The sequence below is a fragment of the Notolepis coatsorum genome (genome assembly GCF_963971535.1).
Source record: "Notolepis coatsorum genome assembly, chromosome: 10".
Classification (NCBI taxonomy): Eukaryota; Metazoa; Chordata; class Actinopteri; order Aulopiformes; family Paralepididae; genus Notolepis; species Notolepis coatsorum.
This window is the reverse complement of record NC_140174.1, coordinates 116,640,338-116,660,355: the sequence shown is the minus strand read 5'-3', so window position 1 is coordinate 116,660,355 and position 20,018 is coordinate 116,640,338. Positions and strand designations below refer to the sequence as shown.

Below are 20,018 nucleotides of genomic sequence, written 5' to 3'. Positions count from 1 at the left end.
GCTGAGCGGGCCACTCTCTGTAGTCTGCTACGGTCTTGTGCGGTGCTATTCCCAAACCAGGAGGTGATATTGCCAGTAAGGATGCTCTCTATTGTGCATGAGTAGAAGTTCTAAGGATCTTCTGACTGACTTGGAACTTCCTTAGTTTCTTCCTGAGGAAGTAGAGGCGTTGCCGTGCCTTCTTCACAACACTGTCGATGTGTGAGGTCCATGTCAAGTCCTCGGATATGTGGACTCCGAGGTACTTAAAACTGTTCACTCTCTCCACCGGTGCCCGTCGATGCTGAGGGGGCTGTAGTCCCTGACCTCCGACCTCCTAAAGTCTACAATCATCTCCTTTGTTTAGCTGATGTTCAGGGAGAGGCTGTTCTCTTGACACCATCCCGCTAGAACCTTGACCTCCTCCAAGTAGGCCCTCTCGTCATTTGCAGAGATCAGGCCCACTACTACTGTGTCATCAGAAAATTTGATGATTGTGTTGTTGTTCCGCTGGCTGTGCCACACAGTCATGTGTGTACAGGGAGTAGAGGAGGGGACTCAGAACACAGCCCTGGGGGGCCCCTATGTTGAGAGTGATGGATGAGGAGGTGCAGTTGCCTGCTCTCACCACCTGGGGTTTGCCCGTCAGGAAGTCCAAGACCCACTGGCAGAGGTCATAGTTCAAGCCTGTCTTATATCACTCTTCCAGTGTGTCACTTCCTGTCTTATGTCACTCTTCCAGTGTGTCACTTCCTGTCTTATATCACTCTTCCAGTGTGTCACTTCCTGTCTCAGTGATCTTATGTATCACTCTTCCAGTGTGTCACTTCATGTCTTATCTCACTCTTCCAGTGTGTCACTTCCTGGCTCAGTGGTTTTATGTGTCACTCTTCCAGTGTGTCACTTCCTGTCTCAGTGGTCTTATGTGTCACTCTTCCAGTGTGTCACTTCCTGTCTCAGTGGTCTTATATCACTCTTCCAGTGTGTCACTTCCTGTCTTATCTCACTCTTCCAGTGTGTCACTTCCTGTCTTATATCACTCTTCCAGTGTGTCACTTCCTGTCTCAGTGGTCGTATGTATCACTCTTCCAGTGTGTCACTTCCTGTCTTATGTCACTGTTCCAGTGTGTCACTTCCTGTCTCAGTGGTCTTATGTCACTCTTCCAGTGTGTTACTTCCTGTCTCAGTGGTCATATGTATCACTCTTCCAGTGTGTCACTTCCTGTCTCAGTGGTATTATATCACTCTTCCAGTGTGTCACTTCCTGTCTCAGTGGTCGTATATCACTATTCCAGTGTGTCACTTCCTGTCTCAGTGGTCTTATATCACTCTTACAGTGTGTCACTTCCTGTCTCAGTGATCTTATATCACTCTTCCAGTGTGTCACTTCCTGTCTCAGTAGTCGTATGTATCACTATTCCAGTGCGTCACGTCCTGTCTCAGTGGTTGTGTGTATCACTCTTCCAGTGTGTCACTTCCTGTCTCAGTGGTCTTATATCACTCTTCCAGTGTGTCACTTCCTGTCTCAGTGGTCTTATATCACTCTTCCAGTGTGTCACTTCCTGTCTCAGTGGTCTTATATCACTCTTCCAGTGTGTCACTTCCTGTCTTATATCACTCTTCCAGTGTGTCACTTCCTGTCTCAGTGGTCTTATATCACTCTTCCAGTGTGTCACTTCCTGTCTTATATCACTCTTCCAGTGTGTCACTTCCTGTATCCGTGGTCTTATGTATCACTCTTCCAGTGTGTCACTTCCTGTCTCAGTGGCCGTATGTATCACTCTTCCAGTGTGTCACTTCTTGTCTCCGTGGTCTTATGTATCACTCTTCCAGTGTGTCACTTCCTGTCTCAGTGGTCGTATGTATCACTCTTCCAGTGTGTCACTTCCTGTCTCAGTGATCTCATGTATTACTCTTCCAGTGTGTTACCAGTGTGTTACTTCCTGTCTCAGTGGTCTTATGTATCACTCTTCCAGAAGTGACACCTTGTGGGGCGGCTATGGCTCAGGGGTAGAGCGGGGCGTCCAATGATCAAAGGGTTGGTGGTTCGAATCCCGCTCAAGCCCATGTACATCCCATTGCCATTGTGTCCTTGGGCAAGACACTTAACCTACTCGCCTCGTATGAATGTGTATGCATGTGAATGAATGTTGGTGGTGGTCGGAGGGGCCGTAGGCGATGATTATTCGCCACGCTTCCGTGAGTCTGCCTCAGGGCAGCTCTGGCTGCAATTGTAGCTTACCACCACCGGGATGACTGTGTATGAACGAATAATGGACTCTGTGAAGCGCTCTGAGTCAGAGAAGAGCGCTATATAAAATCCAATCCATTATTATTATTATTATTATTATTCCTGTCTCTGTGGTATTATGTATCACTCTTCCAGTGTGTTCAGTGGTATTATGTGTCACTCTGGTCTGTTTCAGTTCCTGATGATTATCATGGCCATATTTGTAGCAGAGGTGGCTGCTGTGGTCCTCGGCTTCATCTACCAAAGCAGGGTGAGTCAATCATCCATTCATTCATTCATCCGTTCATTAATCCGTTCATTCATTCATCCGTTCATTAATCCGTTAGTTCGTTCATTCATTCATTCATCCATCGGTTTATCCAATAACCTCTTAACACATTCCCTGCCATAACTTATATCCATCAATATAGCCAGTCTGCCACCACTCTAAGCCTATGGAGATGTTCACCTTCTTTGCAGGGCTATAACTTTTTAAATTGTATTGCTAAATTGACATTACTATGGCCCATTCAACATCGATTATCTATCGTTCAGGATGTAGGAACGTTATACTTTTTCATTCACACATTCATACAAAAATACCTTCTAGAATATAAGTATGTTTTTATCGTTTTCTGCAGTAATTCCTAGAACGCTAGTTATAGGCCTAAATGCATATATAGATTATCGATTGCCGTTTATTCCCGATACACGCTATATTAAAAAATTCGACTGTATATGATCCTATACGTTATGCGTCATCATGCGCGGAGGAAAGGGGGGGGGGGTCATTTATAATTGCATGATCGTCAGTAAATGCTTTATGCAGTATGGGTGATATATTGATCAGATCGGTTTGCAGTGAAATGAATGAACAATTGGGCTGAAAATGACGTCAGCGTCCTCTTACCGTTCGCCGACGAGACTGGAGGAAAAAGACCCCACTTATTTGACGTCGATCTCCTAGATCCATTTCCGGTTTGTATGGCGCAATAAACGCCCAAATCATATCGATTATTGAGTTATGGCAGCGATCCATATGCACGCCAGTGTATGTCTGGAGTCCCGCAACAATATGTGACTGCCGGACGGATTTCCCAGATGCACCGATTTCCACTTCCGGTTGTAACTTGCCCGATCATCCACCATGCGGCGGTATTGAGGCGTTGCAATATTGTGCAGAGTCCCACTGTATCACCAGAGACTGGGTGGCTGAATTATGTTATTATTAGTGCTGTCAAACGATTAAAATATTTAACTCGATTAATCGCATGATTGTCCATAGTTAACTCGCGATTAATCGCAAATTAATCGCATTTTTTTTTTTTACCTTAAACAGATCTTTTTCAAGTTCCAAGTTTTAATACTCTTATCAACATGCGAGTCAACAAATGCTTGCTTTGTGCAGCCATTTAACACAAAAGGATGCAAATTTGCATCAAATTCAAAACAGAGTGATGCACAAAATAACTTAAAAGAAAATAATTTTAAAACAATGAATAAAGTGTGCATGAAATAATAGGGGAAAGAAAACGTTAGGAACTTGTTACATTCACACACACAAGGGCTGATTAATCACACACCCCCCTCTCTCCCTCACACACACACTCTCCCAGCTCTTTTTCTCTTTTGCCCCTTCCTCATCTCTCTCACCCCCCTCTCTCTCTATATCTCACACACACACACACACACACACACTTCAGAAACAAACATAGTATCAATGAGAGCATCAATAATGAGTGAAGTCTAGTTAAAAAAAAAAAAAATTTAGTTAATCTTGAGTTAAAAAAATTAGTGGCATTAATAGAATCGGGAGTTAACGCGATATTAACGCGATATATTTGACAGCCTTAGTTATTATATTATCATATTATTAAATATGATCTCAATCTCGCTGTACAGCGTGGTTTGGCAGACAACGCATGGCGGGCAATAACGCTGTATAACGTGAATGGCGGTGGATGTGTTAACAGGCGGGCAGAAAAGCGGCAGTTTTATTTTACTTGAACTTGCATACTTTTGCAAAGCATTGCTTTTTTATACGTATAGCACATGCATGAGCCTAGTCTCTTTTGAAAGATAACATTCTGAAGTTACTAGTGCAAAAAAGGAAAATCACTTTTAGTGCTAATGAAATAGAGTAACAGAGGTTTGAACTTGAGTTTAACTTGAACTTGTGTACTCACATTTTTCTGTAGTGGTTGAAAGATTCCATATTCCAATATTCCAGCATAGAGGTATAAGCTGGAAAACACTGTGGTTCCGTAGCCTGACGTCTTATGTAGTACAGGTCAACATTTTGGAAAAATACGTTCAGGAATGGCTCTTTGAGAGAGATGATTGATTGATTGATTGGTTGAAAACTTTATTAACAGATTGCAGAATGGGTACAATACAGTACGACTCAATACACACAATTGTTAAGGGGATGCAGACCAGAGAAAGACTTTCGTCTTGTTTACATCAGGGTCCCCCATTTTCAATTCACAATGACATTTATGACATACAGGACATACAGATAAACAGTACTGTTACATCCAGACATACCAGATCTACAAATATACAGTACTGTTTAAGAGTACAATGCCTGTCACATAGACCCTGGCGTTGGAAACTCTGATTAAGACACCAAAACGCATCAATTATGTATCAAGTTGTCAACAACATGAATCACAGACTGACTGAGCTTGTCCCAGTCTGCCGTCCACTGCACATCCACAACACAAGAAACATTTACAGGGGCCAGTTTTGAATTGCACCCTCCCGTAGGTGCTCTTTGAGAGTGGTTTTGAAGGTGGGTAGTGATTCACATTCCTTTATAGCTGTGGGTAGGGCGTTCCACAATTCATAATTGCGAAACGTGTTTAGACCCTTGTTTGAGCCGAATCTGGGTTTAACATGATTTGTGGAACTCCCTCTGGTGTTGTGGTCGTGGTATTCACTGACCTTTGGGAAGTATTTCGACATGTACATGGGTACCTTAGTGGTGTAGTGTATCTTGTAGACCAGGCCCATTGCAAGTTGCTGTACTCTGTCGTCTACTCTAAGCCATGGTCTTATCCGGGTAAACCGTGCGACAAAGAAAATAGCTCTCAAAAATCCATTTCCTCATCCACGGCCGTTCATTCTGAAGTGTTTTTCACTTCTGGTTTTAGCTTGTCAACTTTCACCTAGATCCCTTATTCACATACGTGGGGTATCATTGGAAAGGTACACTCATTGGCTACAACGCTGACCAATCATTTTTGCCAGCAGCGTAGATTGGCAGTTCTGGAGCGTCGGGAGTCCGGGGTGGTCATCTGACACCCGGCGTGTAAAAACACGCTCCACGCTCGCCTGACATATTGTCATGTAACTCGAGAACCAAGGCACGGCTTTGGTCGAATGAGGTGGCGTTCGAACGGCAATAAATAAATCTTTTTAACTGTAATTTATATGTTCGGCGAAAGATGCAGCCACTAGACGCTCGCAAAGTTCAATTCAAGCAACCCCCCCTGAATTGCCTGAGCTGAATTTATCGTTTGACAGAGATATGAAGTGGCCCTTCGAATTGTAATCTAGTTTGTTTTATTAAGGTAATTAAAATCAATGAGCGTATGGGTGCATTCTCATGTGCCACCTGGCATCCCAAATGTAATTAAACTAATTGGGACCTATGTCAAACTCGGGATTTGAGATGGATCAATTCCTCCCAAGGAAGGGATGCACAATGGCATCAGGTCAAGTTTGATGCATTGTTTGAAATTGATCTTTGTTTCTGTGTGTTCCGTCTGTCCCACGTGTCTCTGTCTGTCCCACACGTCCAGATAAAGGTTTCTGTGTGTTCCGTCTGTCCCACCAGATAAAGGGAGACCTGGAGAACTCTATGAACAACGTCTTCATGAAGTACGATGGAGAAAGCTCTGAGACCAATGCAGTGGACTACCTGCAGACTCAGGTCAATATGTTGCCTAGGGATATAAATGGACCATATAGACACATTATGTCTATATTTGATGTGTGGATGGAACATGTAATTTCTTAATTTCGATCTGTTTTAGAATAGAATATAAGTACTTGTATTGATTCCTGGGGAAATTCAGCACTACAGATAGCTCACAATAAACATTTAGGTAGTTAAAAATCTAAAATCACAAATAAAAATCTAAATACAGTCGGGGATATACATTCTAAAATATGTATATACATTCTAAAATATACAGCCAAAAATATACAGTAAAATGTACAGTAATAAATGTTAAACCTTTATTTTGATTTAAGATTTTTTTTTTTATTTAAGTGTTGATGTAAAAGTAACCATGAGTCATGAGTCAAACTTAACAAACATCACTACTGGAAACAAACTGTTTACAGTCACAAAATACAGCAGATACTACAGCAGATACAATTTCAATACTCATATTTACCTTGGATTTAGTCCTTGTATAAAGAGCTCAGTTGATTGGCTTGAGAAGGGCAACATGTCTTACATGGGTTACCATTAGGGATGTCCGATATTATCGGCCTACCGATATTATCGGCGGATATTGGCATTAAAAATATTAAAAATATCTGTTTTTTTTTTTTTTTTACATTTATTTAACCTTTATTTACCCATTCAAGTAAGAACAAATTCTTATTTTATTTATTGTGAAAAGTATGCATAATGTTGTGTTTTTGGGCGGGGGGGGGAACCCTGCATATATCGGTATCGGAAATTAAGAGTTGGACCAGGGTTTCCGTTAGAAAAAATTGTTGCCGGTCTCCGTGACCTGCAAGATTTCAATCTACCGGACAAATGAGATTAATTCCGGTCATAGTTTATTGAGCTTTAAAACGATTGATAGGCAGGCTATATAAAGAATGTCATCCTCAAGGCATGTAGATTTATAATATTATTACTTAAAACTAGACTACTTTTGCGTATACAGTCATTAATATATTCCAAATAAAATAAGTCCCTCGATACTCCGTGCTGCTGCTGACTTGAAATAAAATAGACCGCGTATGTGGGTAACACTAAACACTACACTAAACAGCAGTCTGTTATAATCACATTTTTATGAGCTAACGAATTCCGTTATATTGGACATTTGTATTAATTATATCAAGCGAAGAACTGAGAAATTTGGCAGAGAGACGGCAACATTATCGTGGGTTTGCGTGATGTATATCTCCACCTCCCAACGACTTGGTGCTGGTCATAATGTCCGGTGAAAACAACTCCCTCCAAGCACAACTTGACCACCCGAACCGTACCAAAACAGGCCAAAATTAAATAGCCCATGCGACGAACGATTCATTACATTCGTTTCATCGTTGCTCCACCAAGCAGCCGGTCCAACAATATCAGCGCGAGCCGGCCAGCCGCCTGCAGTTAGTTTGCAAGAAGCATCCAGCTGCAGACCCGCAGAGCAGCTTTCCAGGTCTGGGGACCGCACTGTGCCAGCAAAGCTGGTGGGTTCTGTGGGTCTGCAGCTGCATGCCTTCCGCAAATCCAGCAGCAAGCTCTCACTGACACAGCGTCGTCATTACCAGACCGGCTGCTTGGCGAAGCAACGACAACAAACGCAATGATTGTTTCGTTCATCGCATAGGCCACCCAACTCCAGCCCATCCAAATACAATTCAAATAATCAAACTGTGCCCAGAGGGAACTATTTTCACCGGACACTATGACCGGAGAGATTAAATTTGTCGGACTTCAACAGATTTTGCCGGCCAAATACCGGTAATTACCGGCTAACGGAAACGCTGAGTTGGACAATATCGGTATATCGGATATCTGTAAAAAAAGCCAATATCGAACATCCTTAGTTACCATGGTTTCTATTTGGATCAAGGATTGGGCTTCAGTTCAGTTTGTCATCAAACCTGCTGAAGCCCTTTCTTTTAATCCTCTCAGTAACTCAACTGTTCTTCTGAGCCATGCTCTCTTTCTCGCTCTCTCTCTTTCTCTTTCTCTCTACTTCGTGCTACTGACGTCACGGTTCGGTACGTCCAGCCATATGAAGTCTCAGGGGGGACTATAGACACGAGGTGGAACTACAGTAGGGTTGAATACGTCTCAGGGGGATTATAGACATGAGGTGGAACTAGGGTTGAATACGTCTCAAGGGGGACTATAGACACTAGGTGGAACTAGGGTTGAATATGTCTCAGGGGGGACTGTCTGTCCCCAAAACCCAAACTATCTCTCTCTCTCTCTCTCTCCCTCTCTCTCTCTCTCTCTCTCTCTCCCTCTCTCTCTCTCTCTCTCTCCCTCTCTCTCTCTCTCTCTCCCTCCCTCCTATAGCTTCAGTGTTGTGGCGTTCATACCTACACCAACTGGACCATGACTCCTTGGTACTTCAGCCATAACAACACGCTTCCTCTGTCCTGCTGCAAGAACAGCACCAGCATGGAGTGTACCGGTCGAGTGGACCAGCCGGACCTGCTCAACACAGAGGTCTGTAACACATCCAGCATCGTGTCTGTAACACCACCTCTCACATCCAGCATTGTGTCTGTTCACTAGGGATGGGTACCGGATCCGGTACTTTTAAGGGTATCGACCGAATCACGTCTGTAGTACTACAGAGTACTGATTCACGTGAGATCCACCGGTGCCACATTTCGGTAATGAAAAAATAAAATAATAATAATAATTAAAAAAAAAAATGATTTGTCTGATGACCAACAAGTCAGCAGGAAGGGTACAACTCTGGCAGCTAAGGGGCAGTAACATTGTTCATCAAACAGTGTCGAACTTCAGTGTTAGTCTTGAGTGCATATTAGCATAGTAGGTAATAATATAAGCAAGGTAGATTACTTAGTAGCAGAGTGCATACTAGTAAAAGATACAGTACAAAGGTTAGTCGTTTTTCTTTATTTAAAACATTTATTTCAGATAATTGATTGAAGACGTGTGTTTAGAGTTTCAGCTGTCCTGACTGTGGTGGGAAGTTCTTTTCACCATTGTGGAGCGATAGCCTGCTTCTCTTTGATGACGCCACAGAGCTTGGATATGAGTGGGTCTGAGGCGGCCAGAAGGAACAGGAAGGGACAGAGCAGACTGTTCTTCCTGAGAGGGCTCAGGTCAAACTGCTGCAGATGTTCTACCAGTCTGTGGTGGCTGGTGCCCTCTTTTTCGCTGTGGTATGGGGGGGCAACACCAACACAGACAAAATAAATAAACTGGTCAAAAAAGCAAGCTCTGGCGGCTGGGTGGCGCAGCGGACTAAGCGCTCGTCACCAACACGAGAGACACTGGTATTGAATCCGGCTGTCAGCGTTGCCTCCGGCTTGGCCGGCCGTCATACTGGCTCAATTGGCAGAGTCAGCGGGAGGGAAGCCGGTGGGTGGTAATCTGGTCGTTGTAAACAGCGACTCCTACAGTTCGGTCGGGGCGCCTGCACAGCAAGGGAAGGATCTGGAGGGAGGTAGTGTGACCTTCCACACGTTACACTCTCCCAGTGAGAGTCCGCGCTGCCAGGTGAAAAGAAGCGGTGGGCTGGGTACACATGTGTCGGAGGAAGCATGTGATAGTCTCCGCCCTCCCAGACCGACGGTAGGGGGTAGAGTGCGCAATGACCAGGAAGGGGATTGGGAATTGGCATAACGACTAACATTGGGAGGGGAGAAAATGGAAAAAGAAGGGGGGAAAAAATAATAAAAAAAAAGCAAGCTCCGTGGTGGGAGCGGACCTGGACAGTCTGGAGGTGGTGGCAGAGGGGAGTACGAGGATGAAGCTGTACGCTATCCTAGAGAACCCCTGCCACCCCCTCCATGATGAGCTGACCGCAATGCGGTCCACGTTTAGCCACAGACTTATCCCCCCCCGACATACCACAAAGCGCTTTGGGCAGTCCTTTGTGCCGGTGGCAATCAGGCTCCACAACCAGGCAGGGCCAGGACGGGCCAACTGCTGTGGACTGGAGGAGCTGGGTTGTGGACTGTAACCAATTAATTTAATTATTTAACATCACGATTGGACTTGTTTCTTTTCTTTTCTTCCATTCACCACTTTTAGCTCTATTTTAGCCCTATTTTAGCTCTTCTTTTTAGCCCTATGTATTTGTCCATCTTGTTTTTAACACATACTAATAATAAGTGTATGTTATGTATTAACTGTTTCCATTAACTGTTTTTAAATTGCTGTTATGCTGTGATGGACATCTGAATCTCCCCTCGGGGATAAATAAAGGTTTTCAATAACAATAATAAGATGTAGAGAGTAGCGTAGTTAGAGACCATTGACCGGAGGTAGGAGGGAGCCGTTCCCCTCGCTGCACAGTATGCCAGGTCGAGGAATGGGAAGCCAGTGCAACTCTCTAAGAAGTGGGCTGACTTTTGGTAGGTTGGAGATCAGGCAGGCCGCTGTGCCAGCTAGCAGTGCATTGCAGTAGTCGAGGCGAGACATGACTGTTGATTGCAGGAGGATCCTTCTGACAGGAAGGGGCAGGTCCTTCTGATGTAGCATATCCTGAGTAAAGAGTCCCTCCAAAAGTACAGCTCATTCTCATGATCTATCCACACAACCAGCCATAACCAGCATCCAAACATTTTAATTCCCAATCTCAATTTTTTCCGTATTTTCTCCCATCCCAATTTAGTCGTTATGCCAATTCCCTTCCTGGTTGTTGCGCGCATTTGCCCCCTATTGTCGGCCTAGGGAGGGTGAAGACTATCACATGCCTCCTCCGATACAAGTGGAGTCAGTGTCGTATATTCCTAATGAATATCTACGGTTAATTACAGCACAATGAGGTTGCTAACTGGATGAAGGAAAAGATCACAGAGTGATAGAATGGTCTCCTCACCTGACTTTAGTCAGCTGAGAAATAAGCTTGTATTAGCCAGACAACCAGGAGCTTTGGTCCAAACTCATTTATTTTGCAGCGTGGCTAAGAGTTAATGCATTGGTTACATACAGGAAATGTATTCAGCATAATACATGATTTGTACAAAAGGATTGATGAGGTAAATCCCAATATCCCTAACACGGTGGCTCTCTACATCAAGACAGTTTTGCACATAAATAGTATTCATGTTATGTTATGAAATAAGACCATAGTACTCCTTGTCACCACATGATTAAACCTGGGTCTAAGATAGGCATCTTTACTCTAGTTATCACAAAACAGTGATGATTCCATATACAGTTTACTCACGTAGGGCAAAGTCGAACCATGGTCTGTGGAAGTGGTGGAGACGCAGCCCCAGACCCCCTGGGGAACGGTCGTGGCGGGTCTGAGCTGGCCTGCTCTCTCTATCACCAATACCTTATTTTATACCCCATTATTTCCCCTTGCTTCCATACATGGCGTTTTCTCCTTAGATGACCGTGTGGGGGAGGCTGGTCCGCCCCCCCCCCCCTGACTTCCTTGTTGGTGTCTTCTTCCAGTTTTCAACATCGAGGAGGTCTGATGACTTCAGACCTTTTAACATTCCCTTAATAGGGCTTGTGTTGATCTAGCATTAACCCAGTACAGTCATTGCTTCTTAGGTTAATACCATTCAGTCCACAAGAGCCAGCACCAAACCCCATCTACCAAACTGACACTTTGTATTACTCTATGAAAGGAACCAGCTTTGGCATTCCTAAAATGGTAATCTATTATTGTATAGATTCAACCACATTGGTCTTATTGTATAGATTCAACCACATTGGTCTTGTCTCACAGAGGCATCTCCGCTTTTGGTCTCTTGTGCTGTGCTCAACCGTCACATTTCTAGAACGTGTTTGGTTCTTGGGGGTTTGGAATGGCGCTCTGAGAGTCCATGTAATGCATGAATTACTATTACCACAGATATTTTCAGTTTTCAGGGTTGTTCTAACATTTTGATTATGAAATCTCAGTCAAGGGTACCACATCAGCCAGCCGCTTCTTTTCACCTGACAGCGAGGACTCTCACTGGGGGAGTGTAACACGTGGGAGGATCACACTATCTCCCCCAGATCCCCTCCCTGCTGAACAGGCGCCCCGACCGACCAGTAGGAGTTGCTGTTTACAGCCACCAGGATACATACCCCACCGGCTTCCCACCCGCTAACACTGCCAATTGTGTTAGTAGGGACGACTGACCAAGCCGGAGGTACCGCTGACAGCTGGATTAGATCCCAGAGTCTCTGCGGTGGTAGGAGAGCGCTTAGTCCACTGCGCTACCCAGCCGCCCCCCCAATCTCCAATTCGTATGCCTAGTTCATAAATGCCAGACCTGTTAAACCAAAGAATGTATAGACTACAATGTGAGCCCCCGGAGAACAGATCCCAGCATCATGTGCGGATTGGATTAAATTGAATTATCCCCTTATGAACAAGTCAGTCATATTGCTGCATCCGAGCACGGCTTACCTCACCCTCTGCCCTGGAAAAAAAACTGGAAAAACAGTTCTTCAGCTGGTTGGGTCTGGCTGTGTGACTGCAGTAGCGCTTTCCAGACCGCATCAGCTGGAACAGTCCATGGTTGGGGCGATCAAAGTCCTTGATAGGACTCACACACACTCTCTCTCTCTCGTTTAATCACCTGTACATTGTATATTACTATTGCACTTTACTGTTACATTTGCACTCTGGTTGGATGCCAGACTTCTTTTAATTTGTACTGCACTATTGTATTGTATTGTCACTGTATGTTGACCATACATCTGAATCTAATCGAATCTAGACTACTGCATAGCTCCAGCCTTGTGTTACAACCAGTGTTAGTCGAGTCACTAAATCTCGAGTCCGAGTCGAGTCTCGAGTCCCCAGTGTTCGAGTCTGAGTCACCAAAGAAGAGCCTGAGTCGAGTCGAGTCCGAGTCGAGTCCCCATTACCCGAGTCCGAGTCCAAGTCATCAAGGTTGAGTCACCTCCACTCGGAGCGGACATACAAATAAAAAAAGGTCTACATTAAACATAAATGACACAGCGGTCACCATTTCAAAGGGAGTTTATTTACTTTGTGACACAATAGCCAAACAAATGCACTAGCCATCAATATCCTATGCCAGATGATTATGCCTATTCCAAAAAATAATAATATTATAATATTTATTTATCAATTAACAAGTCCCGAGTCCTCGTCTGCACTGTCCGGGGTGCGAATGCAGTCAATGCTCGAGTCCGAGTCATCAGTGCTCAAGTCCAAGTCGAGTCACGAGTCCTGAAAATCAGTCCAGGACTCGGACTTGAGTACTACAACAACCCTGGTTATTACAACACATCTTTGACCTGCTGTTCTGTTTGTGAAATGGTCACGATTACAACCAGCCTGTTTACAGGCTGTTTACCTGCCTGTGTGCAGCAGACGTCGGTGTGACGAAGACCTCGTGTGTTTTCCTGTGTTTCAGGGATGTGTGACGAAGACCTTGTGTGTTTTCTAGGGATGTCCGATATTATCGGCCGATATTGGCATTAAAATGTAATATCGAAAATTATCTGTTTTAAAAAGAAATATATATATATATAATTTTCTTTTTACATTTATTTAACCTTTATTTACCCAGGCAAGTAAGATAATATAATAATAATAAACTTAATTTTTATAGCACCTTTCATACAGAAACTGCAGCTCAAAGTGCTTCACAACAGAAAAAGACAGGCATAAAATGAGCACATAAAGTGCAGACATATAAAATCACAGTTTTTCACATTAGGATCTAACATCCCAACAGGCCACCTTGTTTATGGTTTGATTCAGTTTTAAATAGACAATAATAAAAAGAGTGAGATAAAATAGACAGAGTAAAATAGTGCAATAGTGCAGTGCAATAAAATAGTAGAATAGAATAGATAAAAAAAATTATAATTACAGTGCAATAAAATAGTTCTGGATTACTGTTCAACAGTTCAAAGTCGTCTTTACCTTCTCTGTTTGGTATCCACAGTTTATAACTTGACAGTCTTCCCTCCTGTTTTATACCCACTTTGACCCTTTGAACTACCCACTCAGGGCAAACCTCCCTCTCAGGGCGCAGTTCCCTCTCTCAGGGTGCAGTTCTCTCTCTCACGGCGCAGTTCCATCTCTCAGGGCGCAGTTCCATCTCTCAGGGCACAGTTCCATCTCTCAGGGCACAGTTCTCTCTCTCAGGGCACAGTTCCCTCTCTCAGGGCGCAGTTCCCTCTCTCAGGGCGCAGTTCTCTCTCTCAGGGCACAGTTCCCTCTCTCAGGGCGCAGTTCTCTCTCTCAGGGTGCAGTTCCCTCTCTCAGGGCACAGTTCCCTCTCTCAGGGCAAACCTCCCTCTCAGGGCGCAGTTCTCTCTCTCAGGGCACAGTTCCCTCTCTCAGGGCACAGTTCCCTCTCTCAGGGCAAACCTCCCTCTCAGGGTGCAGTTCCCTCTCTCAGGGTGCAGTTCCCTCTCTCAGGGCACAGTTCCCTCTCTCAGGGTGCAGTTCCCTCTCTCAGGGCGCAGTTCCCTCTCTCAGGGCACAGTTCTCTCTCTCAGGGCGTAGTTCCCTCTCTCAGGGCACAGTTACCTCTCTCAGGGCGTAGTTCCCTCTCTCAGGGCACAGTTCCCTCTCTCAGGGCACAGTTCCCTCTCTCAGAGTGCAGTTCCCTCTCTCAGGGTGCAGTTCTCTCTCTCAGGGCACAGTTCCCTCTCTCAGGGCACAGTTCTCTCTCTCAGGGCACAGTTCTCTCTCTCAGGGCACAGTTCCCTCTCTCAGGGTGCAGTTCTCTCTCTCAGGGTGCAGTTCTCTCTCTCAGGGTGCAGTTCTCTCTCTCAGGGTGCAGTTCCCTCTCGCAGGGCTCAGTTCCCTCTCTCAGGGTGCAGTTCTCTCTCTCAGGGTGCAGTTCCCTCTCGCAGGGCTCAGTTCCCTCTCTCAGGGTGCAGTTCTCTCTCTCAGGGGTCAGTTCCCTCTCTCAGGGGTCAGTTCCCTCTCTCAGCGTGCAGTTCTAGGCCTGGGTCCTACACAGTTTTAAAGCCTGACAGTTTTGAACCTGTAATAAAAAGTAATAGACAGTAAGATAATACAGTGCAATAAAATAGTAGAATAGAATAGATAGTAAAAGTATGCAATAGAATGGACAGAGTAAAATAGTGCTACAGTACAATCAACAGCGGAGTGTATTAAAAGGCTATGGTGAAGAGGTACGTTTTTAGCTTATTTTTGAAAATATTAAGAGATCTAGCTTCCTTAACACATTGGGCGCCGGGCATTGTGCCCATCATTATACCCAGTCTGCCACCGCTGTAAGCCTATGGAGATGTTTACCTTCTTTGCAGGGCTATAACTTTTTAAATATTATAGCTATATCTGCATTACTATGGCCCATTCAACATCGATTATCTATCGTTCCGGATGTGGGAACGTTATATTTTTTCATTCATACATTGTTGTGTTAATACCGTCTAGAACAGTGGTTCCCAAAGTCGTGGTCGCGACCCAAAGGTGGGCCACGAGCAGCCACGGGAGGGCCGCGAGATGATTTATAAAAAAAAATAAAAATAAATTGTCAGGCCACTGAACTTAGAAGCAGGCCAGGACAGTGTTTCTAGTTGTATTATAAAATTCTATTCTATTTTATTCTAAAATGTGACTATATGGTTTTATATTAACTTAATAAATAAACAAAAACGAAAAATCTACTTATTTCAACGAACATTTCAAACTAAATAACAGATTATGCACATAAAACGCTGAAAACAACCGAAGCAACAATAGTATTTTAATGAGGCTAATATTATTATTATCATTATTATTTTGCAACAAGTTAGCCCTCTCATAAATAGCACATATAAATGAATAACTAACTTGAACTAACTTAATAGGATTGAAGTGATATTTGGCTTAAAAAATCGATCGCATGGCAAAAAAAAAGAAAAGCCTGACGATGTGCATTGGGTTGGCTCTCTGACGCCTTATTTTCTGGGTCCCGGCCTGAAAATACCCCTGGTCTAGAATATAAGTGTTTTTAAGCTTTTCTGCTGTAATTCCAAAAATGCTAGTTATAGGCCCTGACGCATATGATCGATTGGCGTTTCTTTCCTATACACGCTATATTAAAAAATTCAAATGTATATGATCGGTATACATTATGCTTCATCATGCGTGAAGGAAAGGGGGGGGGGGGGTCGTTTATAATTCCTTGATCATCAGTAACGGCTTTATTTAGTATGTGTTGATATATTGATCAGACTGATTGCAAACAAAGAAATGGACAATCGGGCAGAAAATAACGTTAGTGTCCTCTTACCGTTCGCCGATGAGCATGGAGGAAAAAGATCCATTTCTGGTTTGTATGGCGCAATAAACGCCGAAATCATATCGATTATTGCGTTTCGAAAGCGATCCAAATGCACCCGAGTGTTTGTCTGGACCAACCTAACAAGATATTACTGCCGGGGGAATTTCCTCGATGCACCGATCGCCACTTCCGGTTTCGCATGAGTGTAACTCGCCCGACCATCCACCAGGTGGCGGTATTGAGGCGTTGCAATCTCAGACAGGGTGCCGCTGCAGTCCGGAGGGAGGCTGGATGAATTATGAATGCCATGGCGAACATTTTTTATATTGATCCCAAAACCGATTTACGCTGTTGTTGGGGTTCAACGCATGGCGGGCAATAACGACTTACAATGTGTTAATGTCCATAGGTAGTATGTTCCATAACTTTGGTGCATAGTTTGCAAAGGCTGCATCCCCGATGTTCCTTAGACTGTGGCTTGGAACCTTCGATAGACCAGTAGTAGATGATCGCAATGCCAATGTTCTAGGAGGCACATAGTTGACTAGAGAATTTGCAATGTAGCTTGGTCCTGTTCCATTTAGTGCTTTGTATATAAGGAGAAAAACAGCTGCGTGTCTGCAGCCGTGTGCGTGTACGTGTCAGTTTTCGAGTATATTCGGGGCTTAAAGGCGCTGATAGTATGTGCATGCGGCTGCGAATGCGGCTCTGTTTATAAGAGCTAAATGTGTGGGGAAAGCGTGACCGTGTGTTTTCCTGTGTCTTTCAGGGATGTGAGGCCAGGCTGGAGCGGCTTCTGCAGGACGTGTTGAGTTACGCCTTGCTGGTCATCCTGGGCTTTGCCATCATCAAGGTAAACACTCCTATCAGACTCTTATCACACTCTGCCATCAAGCTGAACAAAGGGCCCCTTTTAGCACTCTGTTGGCCTCTGAAGCCTCTCTTTTAGCACTCTGTTGGCCTCTGAAGCCTCTCTTTTACACTCTGTTGGCCTCTGAAGAGTCTCTTTTAGCACTCTGTTGGCCTCTGAAGAGTCTCTTTTAGCACGCTGTTGGCCTCTGAAGTCTCTCTTGGTGGGATGGAAAGGCTCCTTAACACTTTGGGTGCCACGCCTTTTTCGGGCCCCATCTATTCACTGCCACGCTTTAAAAGCTAGGAGTCCGCCACCTTGTTTGTAGAGCTATAACTATATTCTATATTATAGCTATGGATACAATACTATGGTCATTTGACAGTGACTTTCTTCCGGTCAAGATGCAAAAAAAATATACTTTTTCCATGCATACATTTGCACGTTATACCGTGGGGAATATAAGTATGATTTTAGATCGGTCTGGGGTAACATCTACATCGTAAGTCCGATTGACTTTGTACACATGTCCAGATATCCTTGTTCTACAGCTACAGCTACAACTGCGTACAGATCATACATAATAGTGCTACGGTTGAAGTACACATGTCAAGACACCAAGTAACTGTAATAATGTAAGAATATTACCATAATATTGGTCGCAATTTGAATGCCATGCTTGTTTCTTCCTGTTGCAGTTCTTCGGCATGCTGAGTGTGTGTGTGATCACCTGCAAAACAGGAGTCAAGAGGAATGGCTACCAATCTCTCTACGCCTGAACGGTCAAACATCACCCTCTCTACGCCTGAACGGTTAAACATCCTCCTCTCTACACCTGAACCAACACGGTCAAACATCACCCTCTCTACGCCTGAACCACACGGTCAAACATCACCCTCTCTACGCCTGAACCACATGGTCAAACATCACCCTCTCTACACCTGAACCAACACGGTCAAACATCCTCCTCTCTACACCTGAACCAACACGGTCAAACATCACCCTCTCTACGCCTGAACCACATGGTCAAACATCACCCTCTCTACACCTGAACCAACACGGTCAAACATCCTCCTCTCTACACCTGAACCAACACGGTCAAACATCCTCCTCTCTACACCTGAACCAACACGGTCAAACATCACCCTCTCTACGCCTGAACCACACGGTCAAACATCACCCTCTCTACGCCTGAACCACACGGTCAAACATCACCCTCTCTACGCCTGAACCACACGGTCAAACATCACCCTCTCTACGCCTGAACCACACGGTCAAACATCACCCTCTCTACGCCTGAACCACACGGTCAAACATCCTCCTCTCTACACCTGAACCACACGATTAAACATCAACCAAAAACCAAAGGATGCTCCAGAGGAAAAACGAACTGTCCTTCCAACACCATCCCTCTCCTCTATTAATCTCTCCTTTCTTCTCCTCTCCTCTCATCATCCCTCCTCTCCTCTCCTCATCTCCTTTCCTCCTCTCTTTTCTTCTCATCTCTCCTCTCCTCTGCTCCTCATCTCTCTTCACCCCCTTGCCCAAAGCGATAGTAGTTGGGGCATACAGTACTTCCCTTGCGCTGCAGGAACCAGGCTACAGTCTTACACCAAAGTCTCCAACAAGTCTGTACACACTGTGCCTGTGAATCTGGTCAACCGAATCCAAAGTGACTTTGGGCATCGCTTTTATCCTCGGGATAAAATCGGGATAAAATCGGAATACTTGTTACACTTTGCAGAATCCTCTCACGTGGACTCAATGGGCTGTGCTGTGTGGAGTTAGTGGCACAGCTTTACTATTTAGGGTTCGGAATGGTATTTTAATCTCTGACTTCCTGAGTTCAGTGGAGCCATCATTTTAATTTTAACTCGCAAGATGTATTTTCTTTTTTTCAATCAACTCTGGAAGAGAGAACCACATTGAATGAATCTCTTTTCAATGTAATTTCAAAGTAATGGTGTTTAAGTATGTGACTAAACGGCATTCCGGGGTTTGCACAGTGAGGCTTATTTTACTAGATCTTCCTCTCGTATCTTCTTCATATCTCTTCATGTCTCTTCCTCACGTCTCTTCTTCACGTCTTTTGTTTTCCCCCAAGGCTTTAACCGCTGAAGCAGAAAAGACTGTTAAGTTGTGAGTAAATAAAGGGTCATTCCAGAATTCTCAAGTATACTGTATATCTACTTTGTAAAGTGTTCACTCTGACACTCACTATTTCTATAAACAAAGGTGTCAAGATGGCTCATTAATAGTTTCCATTATATGCTTGGTTACATATCTAGTAGGGGTGTAATGGTACACAAAAACCACGGTTCGGTACGTACCTCGGTTTTGAAGTCACGGTTCGGTACGAGTTTTCGGTACAGTGGGGGAAAGTTTGGCTTTCCATGTTCCACTCAGGGGTGATGTAGTGTGCAGTAACTAATTGTACTTGTAGGGCTGTCAACGAATATTCTATATTGAAATTAATAATCGATTTGTTAAATAATTTTTTTTTAAATAATTATATTGGATTGTGAAAAAAACAGCACCCGGTCGGCGGTTGTTAGTGGTTAACATACCGTTGTATTCATTCGGTACACAGCTGTACTGAACCTTGGGTCCAGTACTGAAACGGTTCGGTACGGATATGTGTACCTTTACACCCCTACTATCTAGTGACCATTTTGTAAACATGTGTTTTTTTTTTTTTTTTATATATATGAAGGATATATCTAATTTAGGAATGGAACTCTTTTATTTGTGGATTGTGACAGTGAATGAAGTGTGTTATCTGGAAAGAGACAATGATTTGGAACATAACAGATGTGTTTATTTATA

At 44.1% G+C, this 20,018-nt stretch overlaps 1 protein-coding gene across 1 annotated transcript in view; it reads left to right on the top strand.

Moving 5' to 3' along the window:
• Nucleotides 1-20,018, top strand: part of tspan36 (tetraspanin 36) — an 83,757-nt gene extending 63,739 nt beyond the window's left edge. Inside the window, exons 3-7 of the mRNA XM_084322878.1 lie at nucleotides 2,406-2,480; nucleotides 6,051-6,146; nucleotides 8,484-8,636; nucleotides 17,112-17,195; nucleotides 17,891-20,018. Of these exons, the coding sequence (XP_084179004.1) occupies nucleotides 2,406-2,480; nucleotides 6,051-6,146; nucleotides 8,484-8,636; nucleotides 17,112-17,195; nucleotides 17,891-17,971 (489 nt within the window). The 3' untranslated portion in view covers nucleotides 17,972-20,018. The remainder of the gene's footprint in view (nucleotides 1-2,405; nucleotides 2,481-6,050; nucleotides 6,147-8,483; nucleotides 8,637-17,111; nucleotides 17,196-17,890) is intronic.